This window comes from Triticum urartu, chromosome 6A (assembly GCF_056163025.1).
Source record: "Triticum urartu cultivar PI428250 chromosome 6A, HENAU_Tu73, whole genome shotgun sequence".
Lineage (NCBI taxonomy): Eukaryota > Viridiplantae > Streptophyta > Magnoliopsida > Poales > Poaceae > Triticum > Triticum urartu.
The window spans coordinates 76,179,385-76,195,966 of NC_141878.1; the positions used below are offsets into that span (position 1 = coordinate 76,179,385).

The following is a 16,582-nucleotide window of genomic DNA, read 5'->3' on the forward strand; positions in this document are numbered from 1 at the left end:
TATTGAACTAGGTATTGAGATACCGTCGATCGAATATCGGGCAAGTAACATACCGATGACAAAGGGAACAACGTATGTTGTTATGCGGTTTGACCGATACAGATCTTCGTAGAATATGTGGGAGCCAATATGAGCATTCAGGTTCCGCTATTGGTTATTGACCGGAGACGTGTCTCGGTCATGTCTACATTGTTCTCGAACCCGTAGGGTCCGCACGCTTAAGGTTTCGATGACAGTTATATTATGAGTTTATGAGTTTTTATGTACCGAAGGAGTTCGGACTCCCGGATGAGACTGGGGACATGACGAGGAGTCTCGAAATGGTTGAGACGTAAAGATCGATATATTGGACGACTATATTCGGACATCTGAAAGGTTCCGAGTGATTCGGGTATTTTTCGGAGTACCGGAGAGTTACGGGAATTCGCCGGGGAGTATATGGGCCTTATTGGGCCATACGGGAATAGCGGAGAGAGGCCAAAAGGAAGGAGGCGCGCGCCCCCCCTCTGGTCCGAATTGGACAAGGGGTGCAGCCCCCTTTTCCTTGTTCCTCTCCCCCTCTTTCCTTCTCTCCTACTCCAACAAGGGAAGGAGGAGTCCTACTTCCGGTGGGAGTAGGACTCCCCCCTTGGCACGCCCTCCTCCTAGGCCGGCCGCCTCCCCCTTGCTCCTTTATATACAGGGGCAGGGGGGCACCTCTAGAGACAAGTTGATCAAGTTGATCGTGTCTTAGCCGTGTGCGGTGCCCCCCTCCACCATAGTCCACCTCGATAATACTGTAGCGGTGCTTAGGCGAAACCCTGCGTCGGTAAAACATCAATATCGTCACCACGCCGTCGTGCTGACGGAACTCTTCCCCGACATTCTGCTGGATCAGAGTCCGGGGATCGTCATCTAGCTGAACGTGTGCTAGAACTCGGAGGTGCCGTAGTTTCGGTGCTTGATCGGTCGGGCCGTGAAGGCGTACGACTACATCAACCGCGTTGTGCTAACGCTTCCACTTTCGGTCTACAAGGGTACGTTGACAACACTCTCCCCTCTAGTTGCTATGCATCACCATGATCTTGCGTGTGCGTAGGAATTTTTTTGAAATTACTACGTTCCCCAACAGTATCAACTTGTTACTTGTAGGTCGCAACCGAATGTACAAACTTAAGTCATGGCTAGTGCCACTTTACATACAAAACAAATGATCAACAACCTATCTTCTTATATACTCTGCACATTTTTGCTAAAAAAAGCAGATTGATTAGTATCTATTTTAACCAAGGACGGTCTTCTTTTGCCAATTTGCAAATCACTCTATTATGATGCTTCTTGAGCTAGCTAGAGACACGTTCAACAAGTTCAATCGAGAAGTAACCAAACGTGCCAGCCTCCCAGGTTCATATATACGTCAGAATTTTCAACTACCTACATAAGTGGATTTCACTACAGCTAAAAGTAGTGGCTGATCCGGAGGTCAGTAAGTAAAACTAGTGTGAAAGCTGAATCGTGCGATTGTATTAGGACCACTAGTTCTAGCTCTCACCCGGGACTCTCTCTAATGCGATTGTGTTACATACTCTATATGCCACCACATATATATTTGCTTTGAGCCCATGGGAATTCACAAGTTGCTTTCTCTCAACAATGGCTTGTACAAAAGTAAGAAAACACATTCTTTCTAACAAAGCATGGAGACAAGTTTTGTGTTTTTCTCAAAGAAAACGTGTACACAAGTACCAGGACATGTCTATGTATTGTGCCATTCTGGGAGTCGAACTTCTTTCCTTAGAATGTTAGAAAATTTTAGCCTGTTGTTGGCAGACCCAGATTATGATAAGTTTAGACATGAAAAAAATAGAGTATTGTATTACTATATTCACCAAAGGTCCAATATCAATGTGAAGTTTGTTTTATCATTCGCAGGACTGTTTTTACAATAGTATTCGTGTGGAATCGTGGGTAAACTTCAAACCCAATTAACCATTTTAGGGTAGGTTGTGAAATAAGTATATAGTGGTGGAGCTTAGGGAGGGGAAAAGGGGGCCATGCCCCCCCCCCTCAATTTTTTTCTTTACATATACATATAATATTTAACATTGTTTGGGCCAAATGTAATGTAATACAATAGATTAGCCCCTCAACTCTGTTTAAGACTCACTTAGCCCCTTGTCAAATCACGATGAAGCTCCGCCACTGCATTGACAGACATCGGAAGAAGGTAGGAAAATCTTCTTTATGTATTTGTTAGAATACAACTAAAATTTTGTCTTATTGGTGTGTCCAGCACGCACTATCGACAATTAATCAACATGGATGGTATGCGCCTCCTTAGCTGTGTAGTCAAAATGATGAACTGGATTGTGGACTGCAAAATCAGCTAAGCCACTAGAATCTAAATATGTGGTTCCCATTCATCAAGGTGGTCATACTAAACTCTCTAATGCGATTGTGTTACATACTCTATATACCACCACATATATATTTGCGTTGAGCCCATAGGAATTCACAAGTTGCTTTCTCTCAACAGAGGCTTGTACAAAAGTAAGAAAACACATTCTTTCTAACAAAGCATGGAGACAAGTTTTGTGTTTTTCTCAAAGAAAACGTGTACACAAGTACCAGGACATGTCTATGTATTGTGCCATTCTGGGAGTCGAACTTCTTTCCTCAGAATGTTAGAAAATTTTAGCCTGTTGTTGGCAGACCCAGATTATGATAAGTTTAGACATGAAAAAAATAGAGTACTGTATTACTATATTAACCAAAGGTCCAATATCAATGTGAAGTTTGTTTTATCTTTCGCAGGACTGTTTTTACAATAGTATTCGTATGGAATCGTGGGTAAACTTCAAACCCAATTAACCATTTTTGGGCAGGTTGTGAAATAAGTATATAGTGGTGGAGCTTAGGGAGGGGAAAGGGGGGCCATGCCCCCCCCCCCCTCAATTTTTTTCTTTACATATACATATAATATTTAACATTGTTTGGGCCAAATGTAACATAATACAGTAGATTAGCCCCCTCAACTCTGTTTAAGACTCACTTAGCCCCTTGTCAAATCACGATGAAGCTCCGCCACTGCACTGACAGACATCGGAAGAAGGTAGAAAAATCTTCTTTATGTATTTGTTAGAATACAACTAAAATTTTGTCTTATTGGTGTGTCCAGCATGCACTATTGCCGATTAATCAACATGGATGGTATGCGCCTCCTCAGCTGTGTAGTCAAAATGATGAACTGGATTGTGGACTGCAAAATCAGCTAAGCCACTAGAATCTAAATATGTGGTTCCCATTCATCAAGGTGGTCATACTAAACTCAAATGTTGGTGAGGAGAAATCTGTTGAAGGCACTATGTCAAGCAATTAAACCAGCTCTTGAAGTTTGAGGTCAGCAACATTTATTAAATACAATGAACATTTTTGTAATATATGTCGAACTTGCTTTTAATACATGACAACGATTTTTATAATGCACGGTGAACTATTTTCTAATATACGTTGAACATTTCCTTAGTATACGATGAAATTTTTTAATATCACAAGAAAGAGAATAAAACTGAGAAAAAGAAACAAAAGAAAAAAGGAAAAAAGAAAACCAAAAGGAAAAAACGGATCAAAACAGGAAAAACAGAAAACCTGAACAAAACCACTGAAAATTGGACAACAGAGCGAAAAACCCGAAACAAAAAACCATAGAAGAAAATTTAAGAAAAAAACGCAGCGACCAATGAAGGAAACATCAGCGAACGAAACATTGTGCGGACCCTGTAAGTGAACCAGCCCAACCGGCTCCGCCGCGGGCGGCAAATATGATCTGCCATGAAAGAGGAGCTAGTGCAGCTATATGCAGAGATGAAAATGGCAAGACTTAGGAGCTTCACTCACTTGTTTTGATGGACTAGTCGATCTAGAAATCCTAGAAGGGCATGCATGTTCTGAAGGTTTCTCGCTTGCCTCGGATTTATACCTTTAACGTGTGCGAGTGGCGACGGATTGCATGGCTACAATTACTATCTGCAGGAAGTTTTCCTTTGACCATCATCCATAAATATCAGAGATATTCAAGCAAGCCAAAAGGCAGTTTGCAAGTGCGGAATTGGAGAAGCAAATTTGAAGCGACTTTTTTTTTTGAAGCGCATGACTTAGCGAAGGGTGCAGTTTCTCTAGCTGTAGGCAGACACATTTGGTTATCCTCCACTCCTAATTTTATACCTGTACCGGACATTATTGAGTTTTAAATAAAGTGTGGAGTTTCTCAAGGAAAAAAGTGTGCTTGCGTGTCCGGGTTTTATTTATCTTTTGCACGTCTCCGTGAAAAAGGTCACAAATAGGAACTGGTACAAGATAATCTGGATCATGGTAATTTCTCTTCATAATTTTTGCGCGTGTCTGTGCACTTTTCTTTTCTCGTTTTGTATGTAGTTTTTTTGTCTTTGCTGCTCAGCTCTTTTTCCCCTTCCCTCTTTTATTTTATTTTTCTTGTTACAATTTTATTTTTAATTGTCAGCTATTTGTATTCATCATGTTACACAATGTTTTTCGAAAATATATGTAATTTTTTAAATAATTCATTATATATTTTGGAAAAACAGTCAAAACTATTTAAAAAATATTCATTCTGTACTTTAAAAAGGTTCATCGCATAAACAAAAACTGTTCAAGGCATATTTAAAAAAAATAGCATGTATTAGAAAAACATTCATTGTGTATAAAAAATTGTTCGCTGTGTCTATAAATTGTTCTCCGTGTATTCAAAAAATGTTCATGGGTTTTTCAAAATAGCTCATCCTGTATTAAAAGTTGTTCACCAGATAAATATAAATTGTTCATTGTTTATTTTAAAAAAATTTATTTTTTTTGCAAAAAAATCATGCATTACAAATTGTTTACCATTTATTTCAAAATGATTATCAGGTATTTAAAACATATTAATTGTCTTCTCAAATGTCATGTACTCTGTATTAAAAATTGTTTGCAGTGTATCTTTGATTGTAAATTTTTGTTGATAGCTTACCAAGATGACCACTTGATTGTTTGCAGTGTATCTGAAAATTGTTCATTGTGCGTTTAAAAAACGATCACCATGTATTCATTATTTTTTCCATGTATGTAAAAGTTTCAATTGTGTATTACAATTTCTTCCTTGTTTCGTTTGAATTGTTCACCGTATATTTACAGAAGTGTTCATATGCTGTTGGGGATATAACTATTGGTGTAAGCCACCCAGGAGGGGCCGGGTTACGCAAATAAGGACTCATCAGAAGAAGCCCAAGATCAAGCATGAAGATGGCGGTTCAATAAAGGGTCTAAAGCCCACAGGCGACTTAAGGCCCATAGTGGTAAACCGCCATGATGGCATGACTTGTATCATAAGGTAGAATTAACTAGTCACCGAGCCGGAGACTGTCTATGAGCCGGCCGGGACTCTGTAGGCCGCAGGGCGTTAACCCGTGTATATAAGGGGACGACCCGCCGGCGGCTTAGGGCAGAAAACAACTGATCGAGAGCCAGACATAGCGTATCTCGCTCCCTGGTCATCGAAACCTCAAGCAATACCAACCCAACTAGACGTAGGCCTTCCTTCACCGTAAGGGGCTGAACTAGTATAAACCTCTCGTGTCCTTTGTCCCGATTAACCCCTTTAAGCTTCCTAGTTGCGATGGCTCCACGACTAAGTCCTTGCAAGAGGACATCTGCCGTGACAATTCCATGACAGTTGGCGCCCACCGTGGGGCCAACGCACGGTGGATTCGAGTTCTTGAAGGGCAGCTTCGAAGGGCTCAAGGGATACGCAGTTGGCCGGATGACCAAGAGTCGTCGCGGCAAGATCTACATCGACGACGAAGGCTGGGGCCCTAACGCCGGTTCAATTGAGTACGGCTACCGGGTCCCCTTTGGCGGAATTCACGTCTTCATCGGGCGGATTGGTGAGCCGGGCCCTGAACCGGACAGCTGCACCGACCTCGTCGAGACGGCTCAGCGTGCGAAACCCGCCCGAGCTCAACCCGTCGTGAAGCGTGCCTTTATGGGTTGCATCCATGGAGGTGAACTTCCTGAAGGATCGGAAGGTGATGGTGAGCCGGCCGTCCTCTCTGACGATAATTCATCCGCCGGCTCAACAGATTCGCTGTATCAAGTTCAAGATGGCGTGCTTGGGGGCTGTTCCGATGGCAGCACTATTCTGAACCTCTCAGAGTCGCCAAACCGGGTAGGAGTCTTCATGGCTGGTACTCAACCCGGCCAAAATTCTACGGCTTCAGCGGCAATAACGTCCGGGTTAGGAGCAGCCGGGGCAGGAGGCCCTGTGCGCTCACCGGCTCAGGTGCTGATGGATCTCATGGATAAGCTTACGGCTTTGTTAACTGTTACAGTCATCCCTGCGAACCAATCTGAGCATGAGGCAGAGGTGGCACAGGTTCGCGACGAGATCGCCCGGGTCAAGGAAACCTTAGCAGCTGAGGATGCTAGATTAGCAGCAGAGCGGGCGGCTTTGGACGTACGGGAGCAGCAACTTCAGGCAGAGGCCTTGCAGCTCATGTTGAGCCTGAACGCATCTAATGAGGTAATGAGGAGGAGACATCAGAAAACTCAGCCCCGTTTACCTCAGAATTATGATCCTCGGAATCTCTTTGCTACACCCGGGGCCGGCCCAAGTAACCCACCAGGTGTGAATCAGCTTATTACATCCGGAGCGGGAGGTCCAGTCCGGCCTCAGGGGATGGCACCGCCTCACGGAAATATGGCACCGCCCAATTACGTGCCAATACCGCAGGGTCACCTCTCCAACCCCATGGAGAACTTAATTGCAGCATCAGCACGTTTGGCGGCTCTCCTGGTAGATGGGGATGATCCGACAGCGGTGGAAACCCGGAAGATCAGAGAACTTGTCCAAACAACCCTGGCTCAGCAAGAGACCTACTCCTACAGCCGGGATAGGATTCACTCGACTCCTCCGCCCTGGTTAGCTCTGCCTCGTCAAAATCGGAGCCCGAGTTACAGTAGGCACATGGAATCAGAGGCCTTGTCAAGTAACGCTCAGCGCCGGAACCAGCCCGGCGGGCATAATCCGGGTCAGGATCGGATACGTCAGGAGGACGAGCGAGCGGCTCAGCTAGCAGCCCAACAGAACTCACCGGCTTACCCGACGACTTCCGTTGAAGCGGGGGTTGCTACTAGAACCGGAGGAGTTCCTTGTCTGGTACCGGCTTTACGTAATGTACGTCTGCCCAAGGATTTCAAGGGGCCTCAGAAGGTGCCGAATTATACGGCCGATTTACAGCCTGGGGCATGGATTGAAAGTTATGAGATGGCTATGGAGCTACTAGAGGTTAGTGATGAGGCGATGGCTAAATATTTCACCATGATGCTGGACGGAACGGCCCGTTCTTGGTTAAAGGGTTTGCCACCCAACTCCATTAGTTCATGGGCGGAGCTAAAAGCCCGTTTCATCCAGAACTTCAAAGATACTTGCAAGCAGTCTATGTCAATTGTGGATCTGACAAATTGTAAGTAGGAATAAGGTGAATCTACGACTCATTAGATGCGCCGGGTCAAGGATATAATACATTCGTCTGACAAGATGGATGCCGGCTCAGCAGTTCTCATGCTGGAGAAGAATTGCCGCTTTGAGCCTCTGAGACAGAAGCTGGGGCGCCTTAAGCATGATTGCAACGATATGGGGACGCTGATGGCGGCTTTAGTCAAGTATGCCAATTCTGATAGTACCAAGGATCCCGCGTCTGATGAGGAAAAGACAGGGAAGGGAAAGAAGAACGGCAATGGAAAGGGTCAGCAGCATAACCCGGCGAGTCAAGGAGGCAATAAGCGTAAGGCAGACAGTAACCCAGAATTTGTGGCCAATGCACATGATAACAATCAGAAGCGCAAGGGAAAGCCACCCCGGTTTGGTGGGTCAGGTCCGTCTCTCGAGCAACTACTCAATGAACCCTGCCCGAAACACGGTACCCGGGAACGACCAGCGACTCATTTATGGAAGGATTGCACGATCATGAAAGCTTTCAAGAATTCTAACACATTTGATGGCAATCAAGGCCCAGGCGGCGGTTCAGGAGCCGGCGGCTTTCATGGCCCGGGCGGTGGTTCAGGATCCGGTTTTCAGGGAAACCAGGGTGTTTATAATCAACAGCAGTCTGGTCAAGGAGATCAGCAGCAGCAGTAGTCGGGTTATCAGAGCCATCCGAAACAGTTAAGCAGTGGGCAGTATCACGTGTTCACCACAAGTTTGTGTAAACGTGATCAGAAAGTTCATAAGAGGGCTGTGAATTCTGTTGAACCGGCAGTCCCTTGTTACTTGAGGTGGTCGGAGCAGCCTATTGTCTGGAGCAGGGAGGATCACCCTCCCCGGGTTGATAATCCGGGTCAACTGGCCCTAGTGGTGGCACCGCAAGTTGGTGGTTATAAGTTTACTAAAGTGCTCATGGATGGAGGTAGCAGCATCAACATCCTCTATTACGAGACCTTTTGACGCATGGGCTTAACTGACAAGAATTTAAAGACTTCCAACACCATCTTCCATGGAGTGGTGCCCGGTAAGTCAGCGTATCCTTTGGGGAAGATTGAGCTAGAGGTGGCCTTCGGAGACGAGCATGATTCTAGGGCGGAAAAGTTAACTTTTGAGGTGGTCAAAATCAAGAGTCCATATCACGCATTGTTCGGGCGGCCAGCCTATGCCAAATTCATGGCACGGCCGTGTTATGTGTATCTACAGCTCAAGATGCCGGGTTAAAAGGGTACCATCACTGTGCATGGAAGCCGAAAGGTGGCCCTGGAGTGTGAAGAGGGCGATGCGGCTTACGCCGAGTCTGTCTGTGCAGCAGAGGAGCTCAAATTTTATCAAGATAACGTTGACCCGGCAGATATGACTTCTCTCAAGAAGCCGACTACGGAACATGACCCGGCCATGAAGTTTAAATCGGCTGCAGAGAATAAGCTTGTTGATTTCACTCCAGGCGATTCATCTAAGCAATTCAGCATCAGTGCCAACTTGGATCCTAAATAGGAAAGCGCGCTCATCGAGTTCATCCATGAGAACCGGGACATCTTTGCATGGAAACCTTCTGACATGCCGGGTGTACCGAGAGAACTCGCTGAGCACACTCTTAATATTGATCCGAAGTATAAGCCGGCCAGGCAATTTCTGCGGCGATTCAATGAAGAGCGACGAAAAGCTATAGGAGAAGAGGTCGCCCGGCTCTTGGCGGCTGGGTTTATTGTTGAAGTTTTTCACCCAGAATGGTTGGCTAACCCGGTGCTCATACTCAAGAAAAATGGCACCTGGCAGATGTGTGTGGATTACACGGACCTAAATAAGGCTTGTCCGGCTGATCCTTTTGCTCTCCCCCGTATTGATCAAATCATTGATGCTACGACAGGTTGTGCGCGTTTGAGTTTTTTGGATGCTTATTCTGGCTATCATCAGATCAAGATGGCAGTTAGGACCAGGAGAAAACGACTTTCATCACCCCGTTCGGAGCCTTTTGCTATGTGTCTATGCCGTTTGGGCTCAAGAGTGCCCAGGCGACTTATCAACGATGTGTACAGAATTTTCTTCACGATCAGATTGGGCGCAATGTTCATGCTTATGTGGATGACATAGTAGTGAAATCCAGAGAGGCGGAAACCTTGATATCTGATCTCAGAGAAACCTTTGACAATCTCCGGGTTTACAAAATGATGCTTAACCCGGAGAAGTGTGTATTTGGTGTGTCTGCAGGCAAGCTTTTGGGATTCTTGGTCTCAAACAGGGGCATCGAGGCTAATTCGGAAAAGATTAAGGCAATCACTTCTTTGGCTAAACCGGCATGTATTAATGATGTTCAGCGATTGGCGGGTCGTGTTGCCGCTTTGAGCCGGTTCATAAGCCGGTTAGGTGAGAAGGCCCTACCACTGTACCAATTAATGAAGAAGGCAGACACCTTTGTCTGGAGTGATGCCGCTAATGCTGCTTTTGAGGATTTGAAGAGGCAGTTATCTGAACTGTCGGTTCTTGTGGCTCCCATTGACAAAGAGCCTTTGCTGTTATATGTGGCTGCCAATTCACGAGCCGTCAGTGTGGCGATTGTGGTAGAGCGCAAGGAGGCTGGTAAGGAACACCCGGTTCAACGGCCGGTTTATTATGTCAGTGAGGTACTCATCGAGTCAAAGCAAAGATATCCTCATTGGCAGAAACTTTTTTACGGGGTGTTCATGGCAAGCCGGAAGCTGAAGCAATACTTCCAAGGTCACCCTATCACTATGGTAAGTTCTGCCCCCTTGGGAGACATTATTCAGAACAGAGAGGCTACAGGACGAGTCGCCAAATGGGCCATCGAGCTCGGGCCTCATGGTCTGAAGTACGCGCCGTGCACTGCCATTAAGTCCCAAGCTTTGGTGGATTTCATCAACGACTGGACAGAGATACAGGCACCTGAGGAGAAGCCCGATAATACTTATTGGATTATTCACTTTGATGGGTCCAGACAATTGGAAGGCTCGGGGGCTGGAGTTGTATTAACTTCCCCTCGGGGTGACAAATTTTGTTATGTGCTCCGGCTTATGTTTCCTTGCACTAACAATGCAGCTGAGTATGAGGCCCTGCTCCATGGTCTCCGGATGGCCAAAGAGATGAACTTGAGCCGGGTAAGATGCTTAGGAGACTCAGACCTTGTGGCTCAACAGGTGTCAGGCAAGTGGGACTCTAAAGATCCCCTCATGGTGGCTTACCGTCGTGAAGTCGATGCTGTGACTGGATATTTCAAGGGTTACGTAGTGGAACACATTGATCGAAGGAAGAATGAGGCGGCGGATGCCTTAAGCCGGCTGGGGTCTCAGCGTAAGCCGGTGCCGCCTAACACCTTTCTTGATGTTTTGCATAATCCTTCTGTTAAGTTACCTATAGAAGAAGATCTGGCAATACCAGACCCGGAGGCACAGCTGGTGGTGGCTCTCCACGTTACCCCGGATTGGACAGTGCCTTATTTGGCTTACATGACCCGGGGAGAGTTGCCAGAGGACGATACCTTGGCAAGACAAATCGTCCGGCGGTCCAAGTCCATGACAATGGTCAATGGCGAGTTACATCATTACAACGTCACTGGAGTGATTCAACATTGCGTGTCACCTGCAGAGGGTCAGGAGATCCTTCGTGAAATTCATGAAGGTGATTGTGGTCATCACGCCGGCTCAAAATCTCTTGTGGCCAAAGCCTTCCGTCATGGGTTCTATTGGCTGACGGCTCATGCTGATGCGGAAGACCTGGTCAGTAAATGTGACGGATGTCAGAAATTCTCACGACGAGCCCATGTGCCGGCTCAAGAGTTAAGGATGATTCCAATTACCTGGCCGTTTGCAGTCTGGGGGCTTGATATGGTCGGGCCTTTCAAGAGATCTAAGGATAAAAAGACTCACCTCTTGGTGGCAGTTGACAAGTTCACAAAGTGGGTGGAGGCGGAGCCAGTTAGTAAGTGTGATGCAGCCACAACAGTCCAGTTTATGAAAAAGGTGATTTTTCGCTTTGGTTTTCCACACAGCATCATAACTGATAATGGTACTAACCTTTCCAAAGGAGCCATGGAAGATTTCTGTCAACGAGAGCATATCCGGCTTGACGTTTCAGCTGTAGCTCACCCTCAATCAAATGGCCAAGCAGAACGAGCCAATCAAGAAATCTTGAAGGGTATCAAGCCCCGGCTCTTGGTCCCTTTACAGCGGACGCCGGGTTGTTGGGTGGAGGAGTTACCTTCTGTACTCTGGAGCATCAATACTACCCCTAACAGATCTACGGGTTACACGCCTTTCTTTATGGTGTATGGAGCAGAGGCGGTCCTGCCAAGTGACATCCGTCACGATTCACCCCGTGTGGCGGCTTATGTTGAGGAAGACAATGAAAAAGCTCGGCAAGATGCACTTGACCTATTGGATGAAGAGCGAGACTTGGCAATAGCCCGCTCGGCGATTTACCAGCAAGACCTGCGTCGCTACCACATCCACCGGGTTAAGTCCAGAACCTTTCAGGAAGGCGACTTAGTGCTCCGACTCATCCAGGATCAATCTAACATGCACAAGCTATCCCCTCCTTGGGAAGGACCCTTTGTGGTCAGCAAGAATCTGAACAATGGATCATACTACCTTATCGACGTTCGAGAGCACAAAGGCTCACGTAAGTCGGAGGAGGAGACCTGTCAGCCGTGGAATATTGCTCATCTTCGGCCTTATTATACTTGAGCCGTCAGCTCTAATGTGTATATACTTATACTATGTATATTATATAAAGCAATAAAGCAGGACCTCTGTCCTTTTTTCCACTCCCAAAAAAGGTTTATGTGTTTTTCCTTGACAGGTGGTGGAGATAACCAAGGAGAAGCGGATCATATCTGAATCCGTCTTTCCTTTGGTCTGGCTTATGATCATATCTGAATCTAGCCGGTGATCACTTGGGGGCTTCCTGTTCAAACATAGGTCGTATTCTAACCAAAGAGAACATAGCTGTCGATACCCGCTTGATCGGCATACTGCCAAACCCACTTGGGGGCTTCTTGATCATATCTGAATCATAGCTTAACTCCTTTTGGGTCTGATGTGGATCGTATTCGAATCAGCGTCATTAAACAACTCTTATGGTCACTTGGGGGCTTCCTGTTCAAACATAGGTCGTATTCGAACCAAAGAGAACATAGCTGTCGATACCCACTTGATTGGCATCGCCATAGCCACTGGGGGCTAATAGATCGTATCCGAATCTTAGCTCAACCCCTTTGGAATGGGTCACTGATCGTATTCGAATAAGAAACCTTGAATTTTTTTCATCATATTTTACAAGTGCCAACATTAGGTATCTTGTGACCCTCTTGAAGATACAATGGAATACATTATAATCTTCTAGAATTAATGTTAGTTACATCAGGTTGTTAAGAACCCGGTGAACTTATATGTGCCAATTTTCAGGAGTTAAGTTTACCCTCAGGGGTTGGTTTATATAAGCCGGAAAAAACAACTGTGAGCACTACAGGGCAATGCAAGGTATTTTTGCAAAGGACATAACAGATTCATACAAACTACAAAGAGAATAATGGCGGCGGCTTATGCAAGTATTAAGGGCCATAAGCATGTGCAAAGGCATAGCAAAACTCAAGGTATCTTTTACTTTGTTATAAGACTCCCCGAGTCTGAATGATGCATTGTTTTCTACGATGACATAAGCAGGTGGTGCCTGACAAGCTACTCTTGGGGTTGACTTGAAGCCCCCGGGTTATCCTTCTCCGTCTCTCCACCGGCTGCTTTGTCCTGGAAGGATGATGAGGCCCAGTCAATGCCACTCAAGGCTTCAAACTCAGCTTCATCATCTATTAAACCGGTTGGGTCGACTTCAGGAGCAAAGGTGTGCTTACGGGTTGGAGGGATCAAGCTGACATCGTCGTAATGCGGCATGGGGATTCTCCGGTTCTCCTTGTCATAACCCGGCTGACACTTGGTGAGGTCAGTATCGTTCCCAATAAGAGTAGCCACCGGACGTATATCCTTCACACAGGCGGTGAAATCCTTATCATTAAACACGGTGCCATGTTCCTTTAAACTTGGATACCCAAGAGCAATGTCAGCGGGGTCTAGTTCTGGAAGCCACGCCTTGGCCCGGCTCAATGCGGCGATAACTCCAGCTCTTGCAGATGCTCGTCTTAACTCTTGGATTCGCTGAGGTAGCATAGCAAGCTGCTTCAGCACATCTTGCAGGAGATAAGGAACATCGTTTGATAAAGCCACAACGGCCAGAGCACGTTGTGACCCGGTGTAGAGTTGTTCCACCAGAGTATAAACCGCCTTCAGCTTGATCACCATGTTCTGCTTAAGATTTGTGCTCCTGGGGCCTGCGTTATTAAACGTAAAGTGAGTCAGAGGAGACAACTGAAATGGTCATTCAAGGAGTTTTGCAGTGTTTAAGGTTTGGATAAGTCACTCATCGAAGATTGCTGAAACCATTCGAGATATCCGGCGCTTTAAGTCGGACAGTTCGGCCGTTGCTTCCGCAAGCGATGCCTCTGCTGTCTCGGCCCGGGTCACCAGTGCGGCCTTTTCATCAGCCCAAGTTTTCTTCTCTGATTGAAAATTTTGCTTCAACTTCTCTTGTTCAGAGACGCTGAATTCAAATTTGGAGTTGGCCTTTTCAATTTCACTTTCCTGGGTTGCCAGGCAATTCTTCAAATCAGCAATCTCCGATTCAAATTTACTTATGGTGGCATGCATTGCACCAGATAGTAGTAAAAGTTACGGTAAGTACTATTAAGTCCCAAGCACTTTGCAAGCAAAGATACTTGACACTTGGGGGCTAATATATACCGAAGCTTTCTAAATTATTAAGCCGGTCCTGAATATTAAGTCCCAAATACCTTGCAAGCAAAGATTTTTGGCACTTGGGGGCTAATGTATATCGCAAGTTAAAGGATTGTGTTACATCCGGTTCAATTATTTTTTCTTTAAGCCGGGTAAGTAGCTCTAACAATTTTTCTAAGTCTACAGCATATTTATTCATAAGCAATAGACTTGGGGGCTGGTACAGTAAGGGTGATTGAAAGTAAGCTAGCATAAGTCATACCTCAGATTTTTGCTGTATCTGCTTCACCATGTCAATTTCCAGGTCACGGCTGCTTTGTACTTGATTGATATAGCCGGAGACAATCTCTCCAATACTCAAATGAGTATAGTCAGCGACATCCAGCTTGGCCTTCCGGCGTTCCACCAATTCCTTTTTAGAACACTTGGCAAGTGCAGACGGCTGTGCCGGCTCAACAAACTGAGTCTTGAGAATTTCAACTTCCTGATCGTTTGCCTTGGCGGGGCTAGGAGCCTCCGGGTTACCATAATCGTTGAGGGTTTGTTCAGTAGGCGGGTCAGAGGAAGATATAGGAACATCATGAGACGGTTGTGGCGGCGGCTCGTGAGCAGAGGCATCAGGAGTAGCTGTGCCCAACTCTAGTTCAGTCACAACCGGCTCTTGGGGCGGCTTATTCTTTTTTGCCCTTTTGCTGGGCTTTACTTGCACACTGTGAAAAAGGTAGGCAAGTTAAATACAGCAAATATGAGTAAAATAAAGCATAAGGTACAACAAGTTTATATTACCCGGGAGCAGTTTTGAAGGCTGGCATGTTGGACTGCATAGACTGACCGGAGGAAGGTGAAATATCCTGATAGTTGGAGTCGGAATAATTGAGAGGCTAACAAATGAAGCCTGCCAAAGGAAAAAGAAGGTGTAAATCGGAGATAACCTCAGTCTGGCGTTTCCTGGACACATCAGGTAAGCCGGAGGAGAGTTCCGCGTCTTTGCTGGTCCGGGTCTGCCTCCGGCTCTCATAATTCTGTCGCTTCAAAAGAAAGTCAGGATCTTGGTAAGCCAAAGGATGTGAAAATCTTACTTTCCAGGTTACTCTTCGAATTTTCTGACGCGGCTGAAGCTCGGAGTCGGAGGAGATTACAATTACCTCTTCCTCGACGGGTTGGCTGTTGCCCGTGTCTTCCTGAAAGAAGGTTAGCATCAGTAAGGTAGAAATAAAGGAGCAAGGGAATTTCAAAGGTTACCTCTTCCTCATTATCATCAGTATCATCAAGCTGAAACAGCTCAGAGGCGCTTGGCTTCCTTTTCCTTGAGGTGGTGGGCTTGGTGGTTTTCTTTTCAGCTCTCTTGGCCGCCCTGGCTTTCTTGGCCGCCTCATGATCATATTGCGTGTTCCAGAAGCTATCATTTGCCTGTAAAAGGTTATAGCTGGTTGTGCGTAAGAATACAACCTAACATGATAAAATATAACCCGATGGCTGGAAACTTACTGCAGGGGCCGGGTTCTTCTGGCAAAAAGGTAGTAAGCCGAAGGCATTACTATTCACTGTGCCCTCTTTCAACAAGGACTGAGTTGTAGCTTCCACTACGTCATCTGGTAAGTCGTCAGGGTTATGACGTTGAGGGTCATTCTTCTCGCCTGAATAATTACACATTAAGCCGGGGCGGCGGCTTAACGGAATTATTCTTCAAGCAATCCAGACTCGGACCAAGTCAATGCCATCTAAGCCGTTCCCTAGAAGAGCTTTAATCCTCTTGATTTTGGGGGTGAGTGGCAGGCGTTCAATAGCTGTCAACTTATCCGGCAGCGGGTGAGTAGGTTCAAGGCACAATGCGCGGAAGCCGGGCAGTGGATTTTTGCCAGCCGGCGAAGTATCTTGGCAGTAGAACCATGTCTGGTTCCAGTCCTTTGGATGACTCGGCAATTCAGCATAAGGGAACAGGCAGTCTCTCCGCCTTTGAATTGATATGCCACCAAGCTCCAGACTGGGCCCGTTGGCCCGTTCATTCTGCTGGTTCAAATAGAACAATTCCCTGAACAAGAGTAGGCTGGGTTCTTCTCCAAGGTAAACCTCACAGAAAACTTGAAAGTTGCAGATATTTGACACGGAGTTGGGCCCGATGTCTTGAGGTCTTAAGTCAAAGAAGTGCAAAACGTCTCTAAAGAATTTTGAAACGGGAGGAGCAAATCCCCGGCTCATGTGATCGGTAAAAATGATCACCTCCCATTCCTTGGGTTGAGGTTTCTCTTCAGATGGGTCAGGAGCACGA

General features: G+C 46.1%; 1 protein-coding gene across 1 annotated transcript; it reads right to left on the bottom strand.

Annotated features, from left to right (window-relative positions):
• Positions 1-13,206: 13,206 nt before the first annotated feature.
• On the bottom strand, positions 13,207-13,962 carry LOC147964044 (uncharacterized). Its single transcript, XM_087529806.1, has 2 exons — positions 13,945-13,962; positions 13,207-13,851 (listed from the first exon to the last, which is right to left on the bottom strand). Exons 1-2 carry the CDS (start codon positions 13,960-13,962, stop codon positions 13,207-13,209), a joined length of 663 nt encoding a protein of 220 aa, XP_087385932.1.
• Between the last annotated feature and the right edge of the window lie 2,620 nt (positions 13,963-16,582).